Source organism: Theropithecus gelada, chromosome 2, assembly GCF_003255815.1.
Source record: "Theropithecus gelada isolate Dixy chromosome 2, Tgel_1.0, whole genome shotgun sequence".
Classification (NCBI taxonomy): Eukaryota; Metazoa; Chordata; class Mammalia; order Primates; family Cercopithecidae; genus Theropithecus; species Theropithecus gelada.
The window spans coordinates 54,521,638-54,545,495 of NC_037669.1; the positions used below are offsets into that span (position 1 = coordinate 54,521,638).

At 46.8% G+C, this 23,858-nt stretch overlaps 3 protein-coding genes across 4 annotated transcripts in view; 1 reads left to right on the forward strand and 2 right to left on the reverse strand.

Moving 5' to 3' along the window:
- The window catches only part of TATDN2 (TatD DNase domain containing 2), a 41,473-nt gene extending 25,714 nt beyond the window's left edge, over nucleotides 1-15,759 (reverse strand). The window contains exons 1-3 of one of the 2 annotated variants that reach the window (XM_025375013.1): nucleotides 15,183-15,759; nucleotides 14,628-15,047; nucleotides 2,681-3,214 (exon numbers count right to left, since the gene is read on the reverse strand). In XM_025375013.1, the coding sequence (XP_025230798.1) occupies nucleotides 2,681-3,214; nucleotides 14,628-15,041 (948 nt within the window). In that variant the 5' untranslated portion in view covers nucleotides 15,042-15,047; nucleotides 15,183-15,759. The remainder of the gene's footprint in view (nucleotides 1-2,680; nucleotides 3,215-14,627; nucleotides 15,048-15,182) is intronic. The other variant, XM_025375012.1, reaches the window with a different exon arrangement.
- LOC112618232 (atherin-like) lies at nucleotides 14,817-16,220 on the forward strand. The gene is made up of 2 exons (XM_025375017.1): nucleotides 14,817-15,054; nucleotides 15,214-16,220. The coding sequence occupies exon 2, from the start codon at nucleotides 15,445-15,447 to the stop codon at nucleotides 15,892-15,894; it is 450 nt and encodes a 149-aa protein (XP_025230802.1). The 5' UTR covers nucleotides 14,817-15,054; nucleotides 15,214-15,444; the 3' UTR covers nucleotides 15,895-16,220.
- Nucleotides 16,221-21,405: 5,185 nt separating this feature from the next.
- The window catches only part of IRAK2 (interleukin 1 receptor associated kinase 2), an 80,024-nt gene continuing 77,571 nt past the window's right edge, over nucleotides 21,406-23,858 (reverse strand). The window contains exon 13 of the mRNA XM_025376471.1: nucleotides 21,406-21,961. Within this exon, the coding sequence (XP_025232256.1) occupies nucleotides 21,849-21,961 (113 nt within the window). The 3' untranslated portion in view covers nucleotides 21,406-21,848. The remainder of the gene's footprint in view (nucleotides 21,962-23,858) is intronic.

Genomic DNA, 23,858 nt, shown 5'->3' on the forward strand with positions numbered 1-23,858 from the left:
AGTCACATTTTTAAGAACGTTGGAATACATTTAAGTTTAATGTAGTCCTAGTGCTCTTGAAGTGGTGCCCCTTTCATTTGGTACATGATTTTGTTTCAAATCATATATTCAAGTACTATAGTATCCTCTTACAGAAGAGGAATTTTATAGTCTGATGGTAAATGTCTTCATTTTACCTTTTTAATTGAAATGTCAAGTTTCCTGTTATACTATGGAAACCAAGACACATCAGACATCATTGCGTGTACAGACCTTTTGCATGGGTGAGTGAATGAAACGGAGAACCGAGTGAGTGCTGTGAACGGTGTGAAATAGAAGCTGCCAACTTCTAGTGTGTTGTCTTCATCTCTGCAATAAACTAAACTTACATAACGTAACTTTGTATAATTTAGTAGTATGTACTTGGATTGTTTCTTTTTGAAAAGTGAGGATTTGTATTTTCTCATCTATTCTTTTTGGTATTAAGTTGAGGGATGTTTTTTAAGTTTTTAAATATCAAAATTTGCTATTGTATAGTGTGCCTAAAAGGAAGTTGGAGTGAATATCATCTTTGAAGGACACTCAAATTTATAAGGTAGAAGCAATTTCCCAGATATAGGCTGAATAGAAACATTTACTTTGCCAGAAGGACCGTTAGGAGTAGATTTGGGCTAATCAGAGGTTAATAATGCCCTCATCTCCTACTATCCATTTAAAAAGCAATCTTCATTATAGTAAATTCAAATAGGAAAAAATGGGGGAGTAGTTAAGCAAAATCAACAATCATCCCACTATGTTAAAAGAACCAATGTTAATATTTTGATAAACATCATTTGTCCGTTTACTTTGCTAAATATGTATATTTTTATAAAAATGGGCTCATATTGTGCATACCGTTTTGTAACCTGCTTTTTTCACTTAACAATATATTGGGAACATCTTTTCCAGGTCAAAAAAAAGGCAATCTCAGACAAACGTTTTCCAAAAAAATTTCTCCATGTACCCTTTCTCAAGAAGCTACTAGAAAAAGTATTCCACCAAAATGTGAGAGTAAACCAAGGAAGAAGAACATGAGAAGACAGAGTTATAGGTAGCAGAAGACTCGATCCGGGAGAAATGTGAAGGAGGCTCCAGAGAGACAGCTGCCAGCTGGCCTAAGGGCAAGCAGTCCAGACCAGAGCAGAGCAGAGGAGGACGACAGACGGCTGAAGACGTATGCCTCCAAGCCAAAAAAAAAAAAAAAAAAGGAACAGATTCCTTACTTTGACCATATTGAGAAGGATTTTATGGCTCTCACAGTTTGGAGATTAATTAGTGAAAGGTACAGGGAAAACCAAAGGAAAAACAAAGTAACGATGAACTTTAAGGAAAATGAAGTTTTACAAGAAAGAAAATGTGATCGTAGTATACAAAGCGACTCAGCTGTGAACATGGCAGTAACCAATCTTAAACAGACTTAATCCAAAAGGTATTCAAGCCACACAGGGAGGCTGCAAAAAGGGGAAGCTAATGTATCCCTGGGTATGGGTGCTTCTGAAGGAGGTACAGAGAACTAAATTCTCATCTCCCAAGCAAGAAGTTCTCAGACATCTAAAACTGCAAAACTGATCAACAGTAAAGATTATTTAGAAACATGGGGTAAGTACTAGAAGAAAGAGCTAAAAGATGAGAAGCTGCCTGTGGAGCAGTAATAAAGGATGGGTGGAGACGAGTAAGATGGAGGAATGCAGCCAGGCACAGTGGCTCACGCCTGCAATCCCGCCACTTTGGGAGGCCAAGGCAGGTGGATGACAAGGTCAGGAGTTTGAGACCAGCCTGACCGACATGGAGAAACCCCATCTCTACTAAAAATACAAAAATTAGCCAGGTTTGGTGGCGCACACCTGTAATCCCAGCTACTCGGGAGGCTGAGGCAGGAGAATTGCTTGAAACTGGAAGGCGAAGGTTGTAGTGAGCCAAGATCACGCCATTGCACTCCAGCCTGGGCAACAGAGCAAGACTCTGTCTCAACAACAACAACCAAAAAGATGGAAGAATGCTGCCCCTCCATTATAAGCTACGTTAAAAATCACTAGTATCCCTCCAATGACATCCTTCCCTTCTTCTCTGGTTATCAAGGTATAAGTCTGCCTAGATGAAGGCTGATTTTCCAGATTCCCTTGCAGCTAGGTGTCAACCAGGTTTCCCCACTCTTGTCAATAGCAGATATACCGTGTGCAACTCTTGAGCCAAGCTCTTAACAAGGAAGGAATACACTTTCCTCTTCTCCCCTTCCCACTGGCCAGAATGCCCACATTAACAAACCCTGCATCCTATCAGAGTACCCATTTCACACCAAGAGATGGACACTGTGTTGAGGGGTGATAGAGAATCAAGACAAAAGGCACCAGTATCTCTGACGTGATGAAGCCATCCTTCTTAAGTCAAACTTAAGCCACTGTTACTTTGGCCTTTTACACAGCAGCTAAACCCACATCCTAACATATAAATCCTTAAAAAAAAAAAAAAAACTCAGTTTACATTTATTAATAACTGAAAATCTGAAAAGTATGTTAGAAGAAAACCATCAATTTGTTTCTTGGAGGCCTGGTTACGTAAAGTACTGTTTTTAACCAGTAACACTTAGGATCGAACTAGAAAGATGGAACACATTTCATCAAGAGAACTAAAAAGTCAGATGCCTGGCATGAGCTTTACTCACCTTTTGGATTTCTAAATGAGAGTCAGCATCATCCAAGAACTCTAGGGGTGGAGAGCATTTGTTAATGACTGTCCTTCGGTCCCCAAGGGGCTCCTCACTGGGTTCCTCCTGAGGGTCTATAACTACTCTCCTGTCGTAGAAGCTGCTCTTCTCTGACACAGTCTTGTCCTCCTCCACGCTGATCTCTGGGGTTGAGTCTTTCTCCTTCTGAGCAGTGGTGACTGTGACACTCCTGGCTGCTCCTTCTGCAGTCTTGGCTGGTCCTTCACTCCTGGCTGGTCCTTCTCCACGGCTGGGACGCTCTGCTGTGCTTGGTTTTGCCCGAATGGCAGCCTCTCCCTTCCTTTTTGGCATCGATTTCCCCAGGATGCCCTGGATAGCCTTCAGGTAGATCATTGTGGAGCCCTGGTCTCGAAGTCTATCCCTCTTCCTTTTCTGGATCTTGTTGGGTTCCTCAATTGTATCATTCTGACCCTCAGCTTCAGCTGCAAATTCAGAGTTTGTGGAGTTATGAGAACTATCTTTGGAATCAACCTGGAAAAAAAAAAAAACAGAATTGAAAGGGCTGTTCCAAGGGCACTTTCGTACATGAAGCATTTGACAAATTATAAATCAGTGGTGGTTCTACCAGTCAAAGGGAAAGTGATTGTGGCTAAGGCAAAGGTTCTCTCCAGGTGGTGAAGTGGCACTGTAAGAGGGGTTGATTGCTGCCATTTCTTAGCATTTACCTTCTCAAGCTCAGCAGACAATATCCTCTCACTGCAGGGGGAGGAAAGGAGCTGAAATGAACACTCTCATTAAACCAGACTGCAAGCTCCTGGAAGGCAAGGACTGCACTTCAGGCAAAACAGCAGCTCAAGCTCTTCCCACTGGAAAGGGCCCTAGAAACCAGTTAGCCCAATCCCGTATCTAAGGGTAAAGGAAACCTGAGGACCCAGTGAGGGGAAGAGCTAGCCCCAGGAACTCCAATCCCCCAGTCCTGAGTGCAGTGTTTTTCCCACCATACCCAAAGCCTCCTGAAAGTTCTCTGTAAACTCTGCCCCTCAAATGATCAACTTGGTTTTGGAAAATGCCTCAGTTTCTCAGTGACTGCACCAGGGTCAATCAAGATAGACTGCTCCCAACGACAAACTTCCTCCGAGACGGAAGTGAAGCCTCAGCCCCCCTCTTGCGCCCACTCACTCCAGGACTCCACAAAGAAAAAGCTAAACTTTTTGTCTGCAAGACTATTTTGCTGTGAAATTCCAATCTAGTCTAATCCCAGTCGGGTGTAAGAACACTCCACAAATGTCCCCCTAAGGCCATTCCATAAGCAGTAAACCATTATCACATTTGCACTCCTAAATCATTTCTATTAAATTCCTCTCAAAAGTAAATACAGACCAGGCACAGTGGCTCATGCCTGTAATTCAGCACTCTGGGAAGCCGAGGCAGGTGGACTGCTTGAACCCAGGAGTTCGAGACAAGCCTGGCCAACATGGCAAAACCCCATCTCTATAAAAACACGTGGGGCGCAGTGGCTCACGCCTGTAATCCCAATCCCAATTTTGGGAGGCCGAGACAGGAAGATCACTTGAGCTCGGGAATCCAAGACCAGGTTGGGCAACGTGGCAAAACCCTGTCTCTACTAAAAATACAAAAATTAGCTGGGACATGGTGGCATATGCCTGTGATCCCAGCTACATGGGAGGCTAAGGCACAAGAATTGCTTGAACCTGGGAGGCAGAGGTTTCAGTGAGCCGTGATGGCACCACTGCACTCCAGCCTGGGCGACAGAGTGAGACCCTGTCTCAAAAAAAAAAAAAAAAAAAAAGACAAAATTGCTTTATATGTATGTATTAGCAAAGTCTAAAAAGCCAAACTGTTTATAATGGATCTCTTTGGGTAATGCAGGGAAGTAGAAAGAGGGTTAGGCTCTGCTGGGCGCGGTGGCTCACACCTGTAATCCCAGCACTTTGGGAAGCCGAGGCAAGTGGATCACCTGATGTCAGGAGTTTGAGACCAGCCTGGCCAACATGGCAAAACCCTGTCTCTAATAAAAATACAAAAATTAGCCAGGCGTGGTAGCGGGCACCTGTAATCCCCCCTACTCAGAAGACTGAGGCAAGAGAATCGCTTGAAACCAGAAGGGGGAGGTTGCAGTGAGGCAAGATTGTGCCACTGCACTCCAGCCCGGGCAACAAGAGCAAAACTCCGTCTCAAAAAAAAAAAAAAAAATTAGCCAGGCGTGGTGGCACATGCCTGTAGTCCCAGCTACTCGAGAGGCTGAGGTAGGAGAATCAGTTGAACCCAGGAGGCGGAGGTTGCAGTGAGCCAAGATCACGCCACTGCACTCCAGTCTGGGGGGCAAGAATGAAACTCCTTCTCAAAAAAAAAAAAAAAAAAGGCTTAGGCTCTTATATTATAAGCTTCTTGTATCCATTTGAAATTTTTTTTTCCAAAGAGCACATAATATTTTTGGTTTTTGTTTTTTTTTTTTAATCATTATCCTGAGTCAAGGGCCAAAGAAAAATAAAACTTAAAAGAATCTCAAACCTGGCCGGGCGAGGTGGCTCACACCTGTAATCCCAGCACTTTGGGAGGCCAAGATGGGTGGATCACAAGGTTTGGAGATTGAGACCATCCTGGCTAACATGGTGAAATCCATTCTCTACTAAAAATACAAAGAAATTAGCCGGGTGTGGTGGCGGGCGCCTGTAGTCCCAACTACTTGGGAGGCTGAGGCAGGAGAATGGCGTGAACCCGGAAGATGGAGCTTGCAGTGAGCGGAGATCACACCACTGCACTCCAGCCTGGGTGACAGAGCGAGATGGAGGAAAAGAATCATAAACCTTTAGAAATCTACACTTGTTAATATAGGCATCTATTTTCCGGAAAGTACTCAAACTGTTGGCAGCTGCTAACTTCACGAAGATGAACAGGAAAGGTGGTGTTTGCTATCATTTTGAACCCCTCTAGACTTACTAAATTTTCTTACTTTCTGAATTTTCTAACATGTGTCTACAGGGATTATTTGTTAAAGGAGGTTACGGGTCATTTCTGTTTTCTTTTCTTTTCTTTTCTTTTTTTGAGATGGAGTCTCGCTCTGTCGCCCAGGCTGGAGTGCAGTGGCACGATCTCGGCTCACTGCAAGCTCCGCCTCCCGGGTTCATGCCATTCTCCTGCCTCAGCCTCCCTAGTAGCTGGGACAACAGGCGCCCGCCACCTCGCCTGGCTAGTTTTTGGTACTTTTTATTAGAGATGGGGTTTCACCGGGTTAGCCAGGATGGTCTCGATCTCCTGACCTCGTGATCCACCCGTCCTGGCCTCCCAAAGTGCTTGGGATTACAGGCTTGAGCCACCGTGCCCGGCCTCTTTTCTTTTTTTTTGAGTGCAGTGATGCGATCTCAGCTCACTGCAACCTCCGTCTCCCAGGTTCCACAGATTCTCCTGTCTCAGCCTCCCAAGTACCTGAGATTACAGGCATATTCAACCACACCAGCTAATTTTTGTATTTTTAGTAGAGACGGGGTTTCGCCATGTTGGCCAGGTTGGTCTTGAGCTCCTATCCTCAGGTGATCCACCCACCTCGGCCTCCCAAAGTGCTGGGATTACAGGTGTGAGCCACCATGCCCAGCCTGTTTTCTTTATATCTTTTTATATTTAAGGAATTCTAATAAATACATATATATATATTTATATTTGAGGCGAAATCTCACACTGTTGCCCAGGCTGGAGTGCAGTGGCACAGTGTCGGCTCACTGCAACCTCCGCCTCTGAGGTTCAAGTGATTCTTGTGCTTTAGCCTCCCTCCCGAGTAGCTGAGATTACAAGCATCTGCCACCACACCTGGCTAATTTTTTAAAATTATTTTTAGTAGAGATGGGGTTTCACCATGTTGGCCTAACCTCAAGTGATCTGTCCGCCTTGGGCTCCCTAACTGCTGGTATTACAGGCACTAGCCACCGTGCCTGGCCTCTAATACTAATAATAAACTTGATGACTCCCAGGGCCTGCCTTGTTGAGACACAGCCCCAACTTCCCACCCTACTTCTCTGGTGCCCTCTTCTGCCTGCCACCAACTACCTGCCACCCTTGGCCCATCACACCCTCTCACACATTTGCTGACACATCTTATCTCCTCTGCTTGCCATGTCCTTGCCTCCATCCCATTTTGTGTTCCTACCTGTCTGTCAAGGCCCAATCTCCATTTTGACTGCTTCTCCACCTCTGCCCTCTGCTCCCGCTGAAGCCAGGTATACAACACAGATGGTGAGGTCTGCAGCAAACTGAAGAGCACCTACACCCTCAGACGGGCAGCTGCTCCTCACCTCTACTGGTGCCATTTGGTAGTAGAGAATCAGAGTTAGAGATTCTGGTTTTTTCCAAGTAAAACCAGAAATATTGAATTTAGTGCATTTTTCAACCGTTCAGCAAGCACTTACTAAGCACTTACTCTGTGCCAGCAGGCACGGTTCTAGACCTGTGGGTTTAGCGTTCAATAAAAAAAACAAGGCTGGGTGTGGTGGCTCACGCCTGCAATTCCAGCACTTTGGGAGGCCAAGGCAGGAGGATCATTTGAGCCTAGGAGTTCAAGACCAGCCTGGGCAACATAGCGAGACCCCATCTGTACAAGAAAAATACAAAAATTAGCTGGGTGCAGTGACCCATGCCTGTAGTCCCAGCTACTCCAGGAGCTGAGACAGAAGGATTGCTTGAGTCTGGAAGGTCAAGGTCACAGTGAGCCAAGACTGTGCCACTGCACTTCAGCCTGTGGAGACGCTCCAACCTTTTGGAGACGCTGTCTCCAAAAAAAAATAACAACAACATACAAGAACGTCTGCCTCCTGGAGCTCACACTCTAGCTGGTGAGAGAAGGGAAAACTAGGAGAAAGGTAAGACAAGTGAAATATGTATGTTAGAGAGTGATAACTGCCAAGGAGAAAAACAAGAAAAGGGGACATGAAGTGGGGAGGCGACGTCATTCAAGTCTTCAGTTCAAGGTAGGGACTTAGACTGGAGTTGTTACTTCTATTTTTTGAGACAGTCTCACTCTGTCGCCCAGGCTGGAGTGCAGTGGCGCCATCTTGGCTCACTTGCAACATCTGCCCCTCAGGTTCAAGTGATTCTCCTGCCTCAGTCTCCTGACAAGTTGGGATTACAGGCGTGTGCCACCACACCCAGCTAAAGTTTGTCTTTTTGGTAGAGACAAGGTTTCTCCATGTTAGCCAAGCTGGTTTTGAACTCCCAGCCTCAGGGGATCAGCCCACCTGAGCCTCCTAAAGTGCTGGGATTACAGGCGTGAGCCACCGCACCCAGCCTGGAGTCATTAATTCTTAATGTGAATTGTCCCAAAATGTTAAATACTGTAAGGACCTAGCAGGTTACATCCAGTCCACAGACCAGCAGTTTTGCCGTGTCTGGTTGTAAAGACCAGGACTGGAGTTGGGGGAGGAAAAAAAATTAGGAGTATAATGATATACCTTATGTCTTCAAACAGATTTACAATTTACAGAACGGTCACAGCTGTCATCCTTCTTTTACAGAAAGTGAAACTGCTACACGGCTTGTAAGTGGCAGAACCAGGATTCAAACTCAAGTTCTCCCTAACATCCTGGAAGCCAAGGGAAAAGGAGTAAATATGAAAGTGAGAAACACCGTTGGCTGGGCGTGGTGGCTCCTGCCTATAATCTCAGAACTTTGGGAGGCTGAGGCAGGCAGATCGCTGGAGCCCACAAGTTCAACAACAGCCTGGGCAACATGGCAAAAAAAACTCACCTCTACAAAAAATACAGAAAAATTAGCTGGGCATGGTGGTGCATGCCTGTAGTCCCACCTACTTGGGAGGCTGAGGCAGGAAGATCACCTGAGCCTGGAGGTGAAGGATGCAGTGAGCCAAATGCACCACTGCACTTCAGCCTGGGTGACAGACAGGAGGGGAGGGGAGAGGAGAGGAGGGAAGCGGAGGGGGGAGGGGGAAGGGGAGAGAAGGGAGGAAAAAAAAAAGGGAAAAAGTGAGAAACGCTCTCAAAGGCTGGAGGACCTAAGATGGATCAACATCACCGAGGATGAGTTTCAGCAGGTGATAGCTGGCTCTAAAGGTAAGAAGTAGGTAGACCCGAGGCAGAAGGTAAGAGACAAACCACCTGACTTCAAAAAGGGAAGAGTTCATTCCTCCTGGAAGCACTGCTTGGTGAACTGTGCATCTCCAAAGGAAAGAAGGAAAGGTAAGTGGAGATGTTGCTCCAGTCCTATCACCAGTAGCCTGAAGGATTTCAACAGCTCCTCACCAGCTCGCTGTCTTCTCCCTCCTACCTTTTCTCTGCAGCGTGACAGAGGAGCTCTAAAATGCAAACCCTACCACTTCAGCATTGGCTTAGAACCCTTCCAGGGCTCCGCATTTGCCTGCAGAATAATCCCCACCCCTAAGCTCATCAGGAACCCTTCGCAGGCTGGCCCCAACCTTCCTGTCTAGCCTCATCTCCCACCTTCCTCCAAATTCGCTCCAAGTGTCCAGCGAATGCAGACGAACATGGATGAGAGGAGGGCCAGCAGTGCCCCAAGCACCCCAGACAAGCAGCATTTCCTGACATTTTGGGCACGTATTGCTCCCTCTGTCCAAAATGTCCTGTCCTTCTCCTTGTCCATCAGTAAGACTCAGTGTCACCTCTTCTGCGAGGACCTTCCTGATGGTCAGTTGCTCATTCCCCCGCCCCTTGGGCACTCCAAACCCATCCCTGTTACAGCACTCCACTCACTGCCCTGTGGTGAGTGACTTTTCAGTCTATGAAGCATGGCCTGATTGTCCTTGGCACCAACAGCACCTAGCCTGGTGTTCCACGTGAGCACTGGAAGTGTGCCAAGTGAAAATGCAGGAAAGGGGATGCGCAAAAGCTCTATCACTCGAGAGCCTCGATACCCAGTGCTTTACTGTGCTTAGGCTGACTCACCCTGCAGAGAGCTCCTCAAGGGAGGAACCTTGGCACCTTCGTCTTGCCACCCCTACATCGGATGCCAGGCTGGGACAGAGAAGGTGCTCCCAGAGGCAGCAGTGCAAAGAACACTGGCTTTGAAGTTGGACTGATCTGATATTACCCCACAGCTCGGCCACTTACCAGCTGCATGGCCTTGGTCAGCTTATTTAACCTTTCTGAATCTCATTTGCCCAGTGCCTACACATAGCAGGTGCTTAAATATTTTTTAATTGATATGAAGATATTTACTAACAGATATGTAGAGATAATACCACCTACTTCACGACACTCTTGGGATCATGTGACAGTCTATAGGTCAAACATCGAGAATCACAGTTGATCAAGCCTTATCATACATGCTCAAATTTTCCCTTCCATTCTTCCTACTCCAAATTGAATGTAGACATTTAGATGTCATAGCAAAAATAATCTTTACTACATGTAGGTGCTCATCACACAGTTAATCTTCTTTATGAAGAGTAAATGAAGATCATCAGCTAACATAAAACGTCTACAACTGTCCTGGAGATAAGAAGGGAACGATGTGAGGTCAGCCAGCAGGGATCTCTACCGATTCTAAAATGAGTCTAAGACCTTCCCCTCGGAATATTCTGGGACCTGGCACAGAGAAAGATGTGTTAAAGGCTGGTAGGAGAAGGGAGCAAAGTCAACTGTGTAACCCTCAAAGTTTACAGAGCAAGGCCAGGCACAGTAGCTCATGCCTGCAATCCCAGCACTTTGGGAGGCCAAGGTGGGAGGACTGCCTAACCCCAGGAGATTGAGACCAACCTGGGCAACACAGGTAGACTCTCGTCTTTACAAAACAAAAAATCAGCCAGGCAGGCCGCGCGCAGTGGCTCACGCCTATAATCCCAGCACTTTGGGAGGCCTAGGCGGGCAGATCACAAGGTCAGGAAATTCAGACCAGACCATCCTGGCTAACACGGTGAAATCCCATCTGTACTAAAAATACAAAAAAATTAGCCGGGCATGGGAGCGTGCACCTGTAGTCCCAGTTGCTGGGGAGGCTGAGGCAGGAGAATGGTGTAAACCCAGGAGGCGGAGCTTGCAGTGAGCCAAGATCGCACCACTGCACTCCAGCCTGGGTGACAGAGCAAGACTCTGTCTCAAAAGTAAAATAAAGGCCGGGCGCGGTGGCTCAAGACTGTAATCCCAGCACTTTGGGAGGCCAAGATGGGCAGATCACGAGGTCAGGAGATCGAGACCATCCTGGCTAACACAGTGAAACCCCGTCTCTACTAAAAAATACAAAAAACTAGCCGGATGTGGTGGCGGGCGCCTGTAGTCCCAGCTATTTGGGAGGCTGAGGCAGGAGAATGGCGTAAACCTGGGAGGCAGAGCTTGCACTGAGCTGAGATCCGGCCACTGCACTCCAGCCTGGGGGACAGAGCGAGACTCCATCTCAAAAAAAATAAAAAATAAAAAATAAAATAAAATAAAATAAATAAATGAGCCAGGCAGGGTTACACATGCCTGTAGTTCCAGCTACTTGAGAGGCTGAGGCAGGAGGATCGCTTGAGCCCAGGAAGTTGAGCTGCAGTGAGCTATGATCATGGCAGTGCACTCAGGCCTGGGTGACAGAGCAAGACCCTGTTTTTAAAAAAAAAAAAAAAAAAAAAAAAGTTTACAGAGCCAACACAGGAGAGTGGTGGGAGGACTCTAGAAGGACCTGAAGACGAACATGCTTTTTGTGAGAACTCCTCGGCTGTGCTTGCTGAAGGACTTAGGACCAGGACAAACAAGTTCACAGATGACTGCAGAGCAAGGGAGGAAGAGGTACAGATGAAGGTGGAAGGTAAGAGGTGTTCTGTAATTCCTCAAAATGAATCAAGTACTGTACACTTGGTTTTTAAACTGACAAACATATGCTCCAGGAAGAGACCTCAGCAGTCCTAGAGATGGACAATCAGGATAATATAAAAATCTTCGGCCGGGCGCAGTGGCTCACGCCTGTAATCCCAGCACTTTGGGAGGCCGAGACGGGCGGATCACGAGGTCAGGAGATCCAGACCATCCTGGCTAACACAGTGAAACCCCGTCTCTACTAAAAAATACAAAAAACTAGCCCGGCGTGGTGGCGGGCGCCTGTAGTCCCAGCTACTCGGGAGGCTGAGGCAGGAGAATGGCATAAACCCGGGAGGCGGAGCTTGCAGTGAGCTGAGATCCGGCCACTGCACTCCAGCCTGGGCGACAGAGCGAGACGCCATCTCAAAAAAAAAAAAAAAATCTTCAAAAGAGTGATGTTTCTACAATGCAATTTCCTTTTCTGTGTAGAGCCTTGTATAAATTCTAATTGCTTAGAAGACAATGCAGCTGGTACAGTGGCTCATGCCTCTAATTCCAGTGCTTTGGGAGGACAAGGTGAGAGGACAGCTTGAGCCCAGGAGTTTGAGACCAGCCTGGGCGACAGAGCGAGACCTTCACCTCTATAAAAAAAAAAAAAAATTTTTTTTTTTTTTTTTTTTTTGAGACTGAGTCTTGCTCTGTCGCCCAGGCTGGAGTACAGTGGCTTGATCTTGGCTTACTGCAAGCTCTGCCTCCCAGGTTCATGCCATTGTCCTGCCTCAGCCTCCCAAGTGGCCGGGACTACAGGCACCTGCCACCACACCCAGCTAATTATTTTTTGTATTTTTAGTAGAGACGGGGTTTCACTGTGTTAGCCAGGGGTGGTCTCGATCTCCTGACCTCATGATCCGCCCGCCTTGACCTCCCAAAGTGCTGGGATTACAGGCGTGAGCCACTGCACCCGGCCCCAAAAAAATTTTTTTAATCTGCAGGGTGTGGTGGCACATGCCCATATTCTCACCTATTTAAGAAGACTGTTTGACCCCAGGAGTTCGAGGCTACAGTGAACCATGATTGTGCCACTGCACTCCAGCCAGATAGTTTCAAAAAAATAAAATAAGTTTTTAAAAAAAGAATACAATTGGCCAGGCCTGGTGGCTCACACCTGTAATCCCAGCACTTTGGGAGGCTGAGACAGGCAGACCACTTGAGGTCAGGAGTTCGAGACCAGCCTGGCCAACCAGGCGAAACCCTATCTCCACTAAAAATACAAAGATTAGCTGGGCATGGGCACACTTGTAGTCCCAGCTACTTGGAAGGCTGAGGCAGGAGAACTGTTTGAACCCAGGAGGTGGAGGTTGCAGTTAGCAGAGATCACGCCACTGCACTCTATCTTGGGTGATACAGTAAGACTCTGTCTCAAAAAAAAAAAAAAAAAAAAAAAAACAAAGAATACAATTCTAAGGGAATTGTCCCTTAGAATAAAATCCATTGCCCTTAGGATAAAATCCAAATTCCCTTGGCTACTAAAACCTTGCTGCAGTCTGCCCCCTACCTCGCTCTCCAGCCTCCTGGGCTCACTGCTCAATCATACCACATTGTAGGCAGTCATGTGACCATCCCTCCAGTCCTCCCACCAGACTGCTCCCTAGAAGCTCATCACTCCCAGACCCAACAGTGCTTGGCATGCAATAACCCTCAAGCGCTTATATTGAAACCATTAAATTGGGTTCTTGCAAAACAAGGCTCCTTTAGCCTTAATGAGAGAAAGGTGGGTCCATCCTACAATCAGACCCACCCAGATTAGAGACCACATCCTCAAACCCGAGTTCCAGATCTTTAGGACAGCCAGGGATTCAGCACACCTGAAAGACTATGTAAAATAAATTTCCTGCCTCTCCCAGTACCAGGTTTCACTCTATCTATAAATTGTCAGTGAAGCTAAATTTAATCAATTGGTATTATTTTATGCTGTACCCAAGTCTACTGAAACTGTATCAAGAAGGAGCAAAGTCCCATACTTACCTGATTTGAGACAAATTCAGCATTCCTACGCTAGAGACAGGGCTTTTCAACTCACCATTATTTGTGAATTTAAAAAGAAAAAATCCACGCACCCACACAAAAGTTCAGACAGTGAGGTCCACAATGAAAAAACCAGGGACACTTAGCCTATGAGTCCCCAAAACAAAGTGAAATACAGCCTCCTTTCTCAGCTACACAAAAGAAACCACCAAGGCTAGGCTTAAAACCAAACCCATATTCCTTAGGGCCTGTTTTAATTGCTTTTGTAAAATAATTTTCTCTAGAGGCAGCCCGTCTCATCCCAAATAAAACTGTTTCTCCATTCTCCTCCACAGGCAGAACCTCTCACTTCTTAAGATCCAGAGCTTCAAAACCTAGGATGCAAACTCTAAGGGGAAAGTGATCTGTTTTGTTAGTAAAGAATCCCAAACACCTAGAACATTGCCCGGCACAAACTAAACCTTCAACACATACTTGTTGTGTTGATTGAGTAGATGAGCTAAATGTATCTTCTCTGTGAAGCACTCCTTGGTCTGCTCCAAGTACTTATGAAACCCTCTTGCATGTTTCCATTAGGGAACTAACAATTTAACCTCAAAAAAAAAAAAAACTAGCACCACCAAGCAAAACCCCAACATGCTGGAAACCATGACTTTGGAAGAGAGCTACACCAAGAACCACAATTCTTGGTTCTGTGATTCAGAGTGGTTCAAAGCACGAGGACACACAATCCCTTAAACTGACAACTAAAATAAATACATCCTTCTCTTGAACACATAATCCACCTTCTACTGCAGTGATTCTCCAAGGGGGCTGCACGTTTACAATAACCTGGGGAGCACTGAAAAATCTGGAAGCCCAGACCACACCTCAGACCAACAAATCAGTTTCTCTGGGGTAGGAGGTAGGCCCAAGTATTTTAAAGCTTTCCAAGTAGTTCCAAAGTGCTGCCGAATTTGAAAACTACCTCTCTACTTAACTTCAGGCCACGCCCCTGGAAGACTGCTTGGTCTTCGAGTTGGGTGGAGCGGACTTCTAGGAAGATCCTCCAGACCTTCAAGAATGTGATGTTTTACAGTCTCCTTCCATCAAAATTCCCATCCCCAACCTCTCAAGCCATGTGGAAGCGGTTTCACAGATTGCAAAGCGTGGCAGCCACCTACCTTAAGGCTGCAGGCTTCCTCCTCTAGAGAAGCCATTTCTTCTAAAGAGGCGTTGGCAGGACGCAGAGGGGATCCCCCTGAAGACAGGAACCCCCCAGTGCTTCGAATCAGGCAGCCTTTGGAGGCGGTCCCGCCCACACCTGGGCCCAAGAAATAGGGGGGGGAGGAGGAGGAGGAGTTATTTCTGCGGCGGGATGAGCCCCAGGATAACCTCCGCGAGCAAGCCACATCGTCCTCCTTCTGGGCTTTCAGGCGCTTGGGGGTGCCGGGCCCTCCAGAACGCGATGCAGACCTCTGAGCTGGCTGGCTGGAGGGGGCCACATCACAGGGCTCCCGGAGGCAGCTGCGCTTGCTGGGACACCCTTCCGACGTGCTGCTCCAGTTGTGCTTGACCTTGCCCCGCTCGGACGCCATGGGCACCTGCAAGGTACAGGGGGCCTGGATTACAACACCACCCTTCCTGGCGGTCCCACGTCAGATTCCCACCGCCCCCCCCCGCCCCGCCCAGGGGGAGGGCAAGACACAAGGGCAGAGCCACAGGCTAGCCTCACTGACCTTTCCCTCTTCTTTCCACTGCCCATCACAGTTCTCAAGGTTTCAGAAATGCCAAACCCAGTCGGAGAAGTCAAAGCGATCCAAAATTTACTAAAGGCTTCCGTTGGTTTCCAAGTCCACAACGTGCTTTTGAGATCACGAAGCGCTTCACTTTGCACAGCCCTACTTCGAGGATGCCTAAGCGCTTCCGGGGCTACAAAGCGCTTTGATCAGTTTGCAATATAAAGCCCTTCAGAACTGTAAAAGCGCTTCAGAAGACCACATGGCGCTTCAAGAACCACACATGGCTGCCCCACCGGCAGCCCTGGGGCCAGGCGCTCAGTCCCTAGGCCAGGGTCAGACTGGGCGCCGCAGCCCGCCCTGCTCCTGCGGCCCGACCAGACCCGGGCCGGAAGGGGCCCGAGCGGCCCCCTTGGGAGCTGGCAGCGCCCCCGTCCGCCAACTCAGGACGCCCCCGGCCGGCTGCCGCCGCTGTCCCGCCGGGCAGCCTGCCGCCTGCCCCAGCCCTACAACCCCGCCCCACCCGGCCTCCGCCCGAGCTGCGACCACTCAGGCCTCCGTGGCGCCCGCCCTCCGGAACGAGACCTGCGGCCCGCAGGCCGCAGAGCGGCAGGGGCGGGGCCTGCGCCAAACGGAAGGCGCCCATTGCTCGACCCGGCAAGGGGCGGGACTCCGAGCAAGACGGAGCCCGTCTCGTAGCCAAGCGGCTTAGAGTCGGGACGGTACGCCTTAGGAAGCTCGTCCATTGGTCAGAAGCCAGATGGGGCGGAGCCACTCACGTGGGCTTGAACAGCGGGAAGCTGAGGCCAGCCAACTGTGCAGGCAGGCAGCGTCCGTGGACGCGCTTAAGTTAACGCCGTTCCCCTCAGCGTCGGCCCCTGTGCCGGAAGCTTTCAGACCTGCATTCGCTCATCGAGCCAAAGCAAGCCGTATGCTGAGCATTGTCACCCCACTTTATAGAGCAGAAAACTGTGGCTCAGAGAGACCAAGTGACACACCCAGAAAGGGGAAGAATTGGAAGCCACCAAAAAAAAAAAAAAAAAAAAAGACTACACAAAAACGTGGACTATCCGCCTGGTGAAAAATATTAAAGACGGCTGGGAGCGGTGGCTCACGCCTGCAATCTCAGCACTTTGGGAGACCGAGGCGGGAGAATGGCTTGAGCTCAGGAGTTAGAGACCAGCCTGGCCAACATGGTGCGACCCCCTATCTCTACAAAAAATAAAATTAGCTGGGCGTGGTGCCAGTTATTCAGGCTGAGGTGGGAGGATCACTTGAGCCCGGGAGGTCGAAGCTGCAGTGAGCTATGATCGCGCCACTGCACCCCAGCCTGGAGGACAGAGCAAGACCCTGTCTCAAAAAAAAAAAAAGAAAGAAAAAAGAAAAGAAAAAAATCAAAGACAAGGTACAAATTTAGAAAAATACTCGAAACATATGACAAAGGGCCGATATTCGATGTAGCAATTCTCCCAAAATAATAACTTAGTATTAAGACTGGCAAAGGAGGCTGGGTCCAGTGGCACACGTCTGTAATCCCAGCACTTTGGGAGGCCGAGGCGGGTGAATCGCTTGAGGCTAAGAGTTCGAGACCAGTGTGTGCAATATGGCAAAATCCTGTCTCTAGTGAAACACAAAAATTAGCCACTTGTGGAGGTGTACATGTGTAGTCCCAGTTACTCAGGAGGCTGAGGTGGAAGGATCCCTTGAGCCTGGGAAGTCGAGGGTCCAGTGAGCCAAGATTATGCCAAGCACTCCAGCCAGGGAGACAAAGTGAGACCCCCATCTCAGGGAAAAAGAAAAAAAAAAAAAAGGCAAAGGAAGCAATGAACAAAAACAAGTTATCAAACACTCTTAAAAATAAGAAAGATGGCTCCACCTCAGCCATTAAAAAAGTACATATGGCCGGGCGTGGTGGCTCACGGCTGTAATACCAGCACTTTGGGAGGCCACGAGGCGGGCGGATCACGAGGTCAGGAGATGGAGACCATTCTGGCTACCACTGTGAAACCCCATCTCTACTAAAAATACAAAAAACAGCCGGGCGTGGTAGCGGGTACCTGTAGTCCCAGCTACTCAGGAGGCTGAGGCAGGAAAATGGCGTGAACCCAAGAGGCGGAGCTTGCAGTGAGGTGAGATCGTGTCACTGCACTCCAGCCTGGGCGACAAAGCGAGACTCCATCTTAAAAAAATAAATAAATAAATAAAAAATTAAAAGTACATATAAAATTATAATTTTCCACTCATTAGATTGACAATAATCAAAAAGCAAGATAATATACCTTGTGGCTGAGGATGTGAGGAAATGCACTCCCATACATCCTTGATGAACATGTGAATTGATACAATCTCCTTGGAAGGTGGCCTTGTCTGTAGTAGCTGGAATGAAAACAAAACTTCAATCTTTATCAGTAGGAGGTAGTTATATACATTAAGGAATAGCCATACAATGGAATGTAAGGCAGAAAGAATGAAGTCATCTAAACTCACTGTTGAGGAGCAATGGCCAAGAAAGACATGAAAAAACAAAGGACCTAGAAAAAAAAGCATGAACAAAATACATGTGTGGCTAGAGAGGAGTGGCATACAAAGATAAATGTGGCTTTTTTTTTTCAAATGCCTGAGGGTAACCGCTTTGTGTGTTTGTTTCTAACAGCTTTAAGATATAATTTATATACCATAAAGTTTACTCATTTAAAGTGTATGAGCAGCAGGCATGGTGGCTTATGCCTGTAATCCCAGCACTTTGGGAGGCCGAGGTGGGCAGATCACAAGGTCAGGAGTTCAAGACCAGCCTCACCAACATGGTGAAATCCCATCTCTAATAAAAAGAAATACAAAAATTAGTAGGGCATGGTGGTGCACGCCTGTAATCCCAGCTTTTCAGGACGCTGAGGCAGTAGAATTGCTTGAATCTGGGAGGCGGAGGTTGCAATGAGCCAAGATCGCGCCATTGCACTCCAGCCTAGGCAACAGAGCGAGACTCTGTCTCAAAAAAAAAAAAAAAAGGGTATATGACCAGCTGGTCTGGTGGCTCACTCCTATAATTTCAGCAAGACTGTAATCTAGTTTGTCTTGATAGATTTGCCTATTCTGACAAAATTAAAAATGGAATCATACAATATGTGACTTGCTTTTGCTTACCATGATCTCAAGTTTCATCCATGTTGTAACATGTGTCAGTATGTTTGAGATGCTTGTTTCCCGGTGCTGTAAAGAAATAGCACTTGAACATTAATTTTCTCAGCAAGGTCATTTTTATATTTTCTGCAGAAAGGGTACACTCACCAGCAGTTTTGCCACAAGAGTACACCGAACAAAGGAGCCAGGGTCATTTATAACCTGACATATCCACCCTACTGCTGTGTCCAGTTTTCCCATAGACGGAACAGGACTTCACATTCTGTATTTGTCTTGATTGGCTAGCAACTTAAAACTTTTTAAAAGAGGCAAAGGCAGAGGAGAACAAAGGAAGGAGGAAGTAACTTGTGGAATGCTGAGAAAGGTAAAAACATTTTCAAATAAGGAAGAGAAACAGGCTATGACTTGATGCTTGCTTGGACCAGTATAACCATGCCAGGGCAAATATTTAGGCTAAATTGTGGGAGCTGAGAACATAAAGTACATTGATTTCTTTAGTATCGCTGGCAGATATTTAAGAATGTTAGCACAGGTCTTTGAATAAATTTTGCTTCTAAGAGAAGTTACTATTTATTCCTAATTAGACAGGGAGGAAAGTCTTTGAAGAGGAACCTCTACTTTACTTTTCACAAGCACTTAATTCTTTTCTATGGCTGAATATTCCATTTTATGAATAGACCGCATTTCATTTATCCACTCATCAGTTGATGAATATTTGGATTGTTTCTATTTTTTGGCTATTATGATTCATGCTGTTATAAACACTGGTATGGAGGCCTTTGTGTGGACATGTTTTCATTTCTCTTGGGTAGATACCTAGGGGTAGAATTGCTAGGTCATATGGAAACTCTTTTACCTTTTGAGGAAGTGCCAAACTGTTTTCCAAAGTGCTCACCATTTTCAATTCCCACCAACAGTGTGTGTGGCTCCAGTTTCTCCACATCACGGCCAACACTTGTTTTTGTCTTTTTTATTATAGCTATCCTAGTGAATGTGAAGTGGCACCTCATAGAGGTTTTGATTTGCATTTCCCTGATGACTAATTAAGTTGAGCATCACCTCTGTTTTCCATCACCTCTGGAAGGATACTCCAACCTAGTGACAGTGGTTGCCTTTGGGAAGAAGAAACTGGAGACTAAGATCCCATTGAGAAAAAGCCTGCCTTCTCACCATGGAAACTTTGTACTGTTTGGGTTTTTAAATCCTCTATTAACCTAAAAAAAAAATAATAATTCAGGGCTTCCCTATGGGGGATCCACGAAAAGACATCATGGTGCCTGTGAAGGTCTGGAATTCAAGTACTCAGAATGCATATGTATGTATGTCTGTATGTAGCAGAGGTCTAGAGCTTTCATCCAAGTCCCAAGGGGATTCACTGACGTCTCCAAAAATACATAAAATCCTACTCTAGAAATATAAGTATATCTGGATAACCAGGAACCTATTGGTGTCAGCCCTCTATTGCTCAAACAGCCCTGGAAACACCCTGCTTATAATTGTAAGGTGTTCGCAACAGGCCAGGTCCCATTTGGGGCACAAAATGCACATTCACCTTGAATCCTCACAGATACCAGAGCTGAAGACAGGGCTGTCTGTATAGATCACTGTCCATCTGGACTGGGATCCAGCTCAGCTACATCACACATCAAGCCAAAGCTCTCCTTACTGGGGAGCTGCTAAATGCTTTCACCAGGCAGGACCCACCCGACAACAGTCCTACGCGATGGGTACTTTTTCTTTTTCCCATTGTACAGATGAGGAAACAAGAGCCTCAGAGTAACTCCCTAACTGGGCCCAAGGTCATGCAGCTATTAACAGTCAACAGTAAGAGCCAGGATCCTAGCTCTTGGCTACCCCATTCTCAAGGATGCAGAGTGCCTTCTCTAAACAAATTCTTCCAGACACAAACTAATTACAAGTTCTCTGTTGACTTTACAAACATATTTTTATTATATAAAAAGAAATTACTATAGAATTACTTTAAATAGGACATTTCTCCCAGTGAATTTAAAATAGCATCTGTTTCACAAAAATATTTGCAACATGCCTTTTCAGATATATACTCACTGAATAATCATTAGGTACATGGCAGAAATACACATTTAATACCTTTTTTATTTTATAAAACAGGACAAGTGCATTTTCCAAGCGCTTCTATAGCCACTGTCTCATCTGTTCCTCCCAACAGCCCAGGGATGAAGAACAAGCAGGTGTTATCTTACTTACAAAGAAACTGAGGTCCCAAAAATTAAATTGACTTAATTAGCAGCAGAATCAGACATGATATAGATTCTCCTGATTCTTCATCATCCAGCCATAAATAACACATATTCTCAGCCAGGCATGGTAGCTCAAGCCCGTAATCCCAACACTTTCATAGGCCAAGGTGGGCGGATCACAAGGTCAGTAGTTCGAGACCAGCCAATATGGCCAATATGGTGAAACCCCGACTCTACTAAAAATACAAAAATTAGCCAGGCGTAGCGGCAAGTGCCTATAGTCCCATCTACTCTGGAGGCTGAGGCAGGAGAATTGCTTGAACCTTAGAGGCAGAGGTTGCAGTGAGCTGAGATCGTGCCACTGCACTCCAGCCTGGGTGACAGAGTGACCCAGGTGACAGTATTTTTTAACGGAGCTTTTATTTTGAGAATATGTGGGGTTTGTTTTGTTTCGTTTTGTTTTGTTTTTACAAATTCTCATATTCTCAAAATAAAAGCTCCATTAAAAAATACTAACATTAGTGGGATGGGAAGATAAAGGTGCCAGGCAGTGAATGAATAAATATGTGAGTTGCAAGATTTCTAATACAGGCAGTGGAAGGCCTGCAGACCTCTTCGCCAGGTGTCTGACATTTGTAGAACCTGAGACCCAGAGAGGTGAGTCAAGAACTCCACTGAGACACAAGTTGAAAGTCTTTCAGGCCAGGTACGGTGGCTCCCAACTGTAATTCCAGCACTTTGGGAGTCTGAGGTGGGAGGATTGCTTGAGCCCAGGACTTCAAGACCAGCCTGGACAACATAGCGAGACCCCATCTTTACAAAAAAATAAAAATAAAAACTAAAAAAGTCTTTCAGAGCATGCAAGCTTGCAGGCTGTCAGCAAATACGATCCAGAGATCTTAGCTCTGGAAAATGCTATGGCATTGCAGAACTGCCAGTGGTAGGGGGACAAGAGCTGCTGAGGTAATGGAATCTGCTGGGGTGGTTATCATCACACACTCCCCGGAACCACAAAATCAACCACATCCTGGGCCCATGTACAGGGTTTCTGCTTCAGTCTCCTCTGATCCCCTGCTCTGACTAACAAAGCCCAGAAAGGAAGAGATTTCATGGATTTTTGTGTCTCTGAAAGCTGAGGGCCCTTCTCTCCCAACTCATTCCAGTGAAATGAAGTTTCCCTCCCACCCATGACAGCTGATGTTTTGTTGTGTGTTTCCTGGTAGATCTTGGATTCTGCCTCAGACCTTTTTCTTGATCTGATGCTTATCGTTCCAACTGAGGACAAGGGTCCTCAGCTGTGTTCCAGTCATCAGGGGCCAAAGAGCTCAATGCTGTCCAGTTTCTCCTCTTTGTAGAGCAGAATATTCTCCATCAGTTTCCTTTTGGCCTCATTGATCTCAATTTGCCACGAAGTCTCTGTAGCTGATGTTCAACAGAAAGCAAACAAGAGCAACTTGAATGAAAATTACCATTATTTTAATTCTTAGATTCACTTAACTCAGATTTCTGAATCAGGACCTGAGTGTAATGAGCATTTCTTTTCTTTTTTCTCTTTTTTCTTTCTTTCTTTTTTTTAATTGAGACAGGGTCTCACTCTGTTGCCCAGGCTGGAGTGCAATGGCACCATTTCAGCTCAAGGCAACCTTGACCTCACAGGTTCAGGTGATCCTCCCACCTCAGTCTCCTGAGAGGCAGGGACTACAGGTGTACACAACCACACCTGGCTACTTTTTTTTTTTTTTGAGATGGAGTCTCACTCTGTCGCCCAGGCTGGGCAACACACACAGTTAGTTTTTTTGTATCTTAGTAGAGAAGGGGTTTCACCATGTTGCCCAGAGTGGTCTTGAACTCCTGAGCTCAGGCAATCCACCCGCCTTGGCCTCCCAAAGTGCTAGGATTACAGACAGGCATGAGCCATCACGCCCGGCCTGTGAGCCACGGCAAACGACCTATTTATTTATTATTTTTTGAGATGGAGTCTCACTCTGTTGCCCAGGCTGGAGTGCCGTGGCTCGATCTCGGCTCACTGCAACATCTGCCTCCTGGGTTCAAGCAATTCTCCTGACTTAGCTTCCTGAGTACCTGGGATTACAGGCGCCCACCACCACACCCAGCTAATTTTTTGTATTTTTAGTAGAGATGGGGTTTCAGTGTCTTAGCCAGGATGGTCTCGATCTCCTGACCTCGTGATCCACCCACCTCAGCCTCCCAAAGTGTTGGAATTACAGGTGTGAGCCACTAGGCCTGGCCTTTTTTTTTTTTTTTTTCTGTATTTTTAGTAGAGACAGGGTTTCACGACATTGGCCAGGCTAGTCTCGAACTCCTGACCTCAGGTGATCCACCCGCCTCGGCCTCCCAAAGTGCTGGGATTACAGGTGTGAGTCACCATGCCTGGCTGGCCACACCTGGCTAATTTTTGCATCTTTTGTAGAGGTAGGTTTTCACCATGTTGCCCAGGCTGATCTTTAAATTCCTGGGCTCAAGCAATCTGCCCACCTCGTCCTCCCAAATTACTAGGATTACAGGCATGAGCCACTGCACCCGGCTGTAATGAGCATTTTCATCTCCTCTGCCTTTGCAGGAAGCCCAGCAACCTACCCTGACCTTACAGAAAGGAGAGGGTTTCCCTGCTCCTCTTTATGATGCTGAGGGGTGGGAGGGTGGAGTGAAAAAAAATGCTCACATCCTGTCTTTCTTCTTCCTCTCCCTCCCCATGGCAGGAGGAGTAAAAGGAGAAACAGGAGTGGTCAGAGCGTGGGACGTTCACTGAACCATGTTTACTAAGGGACAGGGACACTGCTTTGAAAGGGCCTTCCTGGCCAGGCGCAGTGGCTCACGCCTATAATCCTAGCACTTTGGGAGGCCAACGTGGGCGGATCAACTGAGGTCGGGAGTTCGAGACTAGCCTGACCAACATGGAGAAACCCCGTCTCTACTAAAAATACAAAATTAGCCAGGCGTGGTGACGCATGCCTGTAATCCCAGCTACTCAGGAGGCTGAGGCAGGAGAATCGCTTGAATGCAGGAGGTGGAGGTTGCAGTGAGCTAAGATCATGCCATTGCACTCCAGCCCAGGCAACAAGAGTGAAACTCCATCTCAAAAAAAAAAAAAAATGGCAGGGGGGACTTTCCTAATTTTTTATTTCAGAAAGAAACTTGGTATCCTTGGACCTGAGTGGCAGGAATGGAAGGTATCTTTTTTTTTTCCCCCCCGAGACAGAGTCTTCCTCTGTCACCCAGGCTGGAGTGCAGTGGTGCGATCTCGGTTCACTGCAACCTCCACCTCCCGGGTTCAAGCAATTCTCCTGCCTTAGCCTCC

Coding starts and splice junctions, on each gene's coding strand:
- LOC112618232 (XM_025375017.1), top strand. CDS start 15,445: ATGGCGCTTCAAGAACCACACATGGCTGCCCCACCGGCAGCCCTGGGG.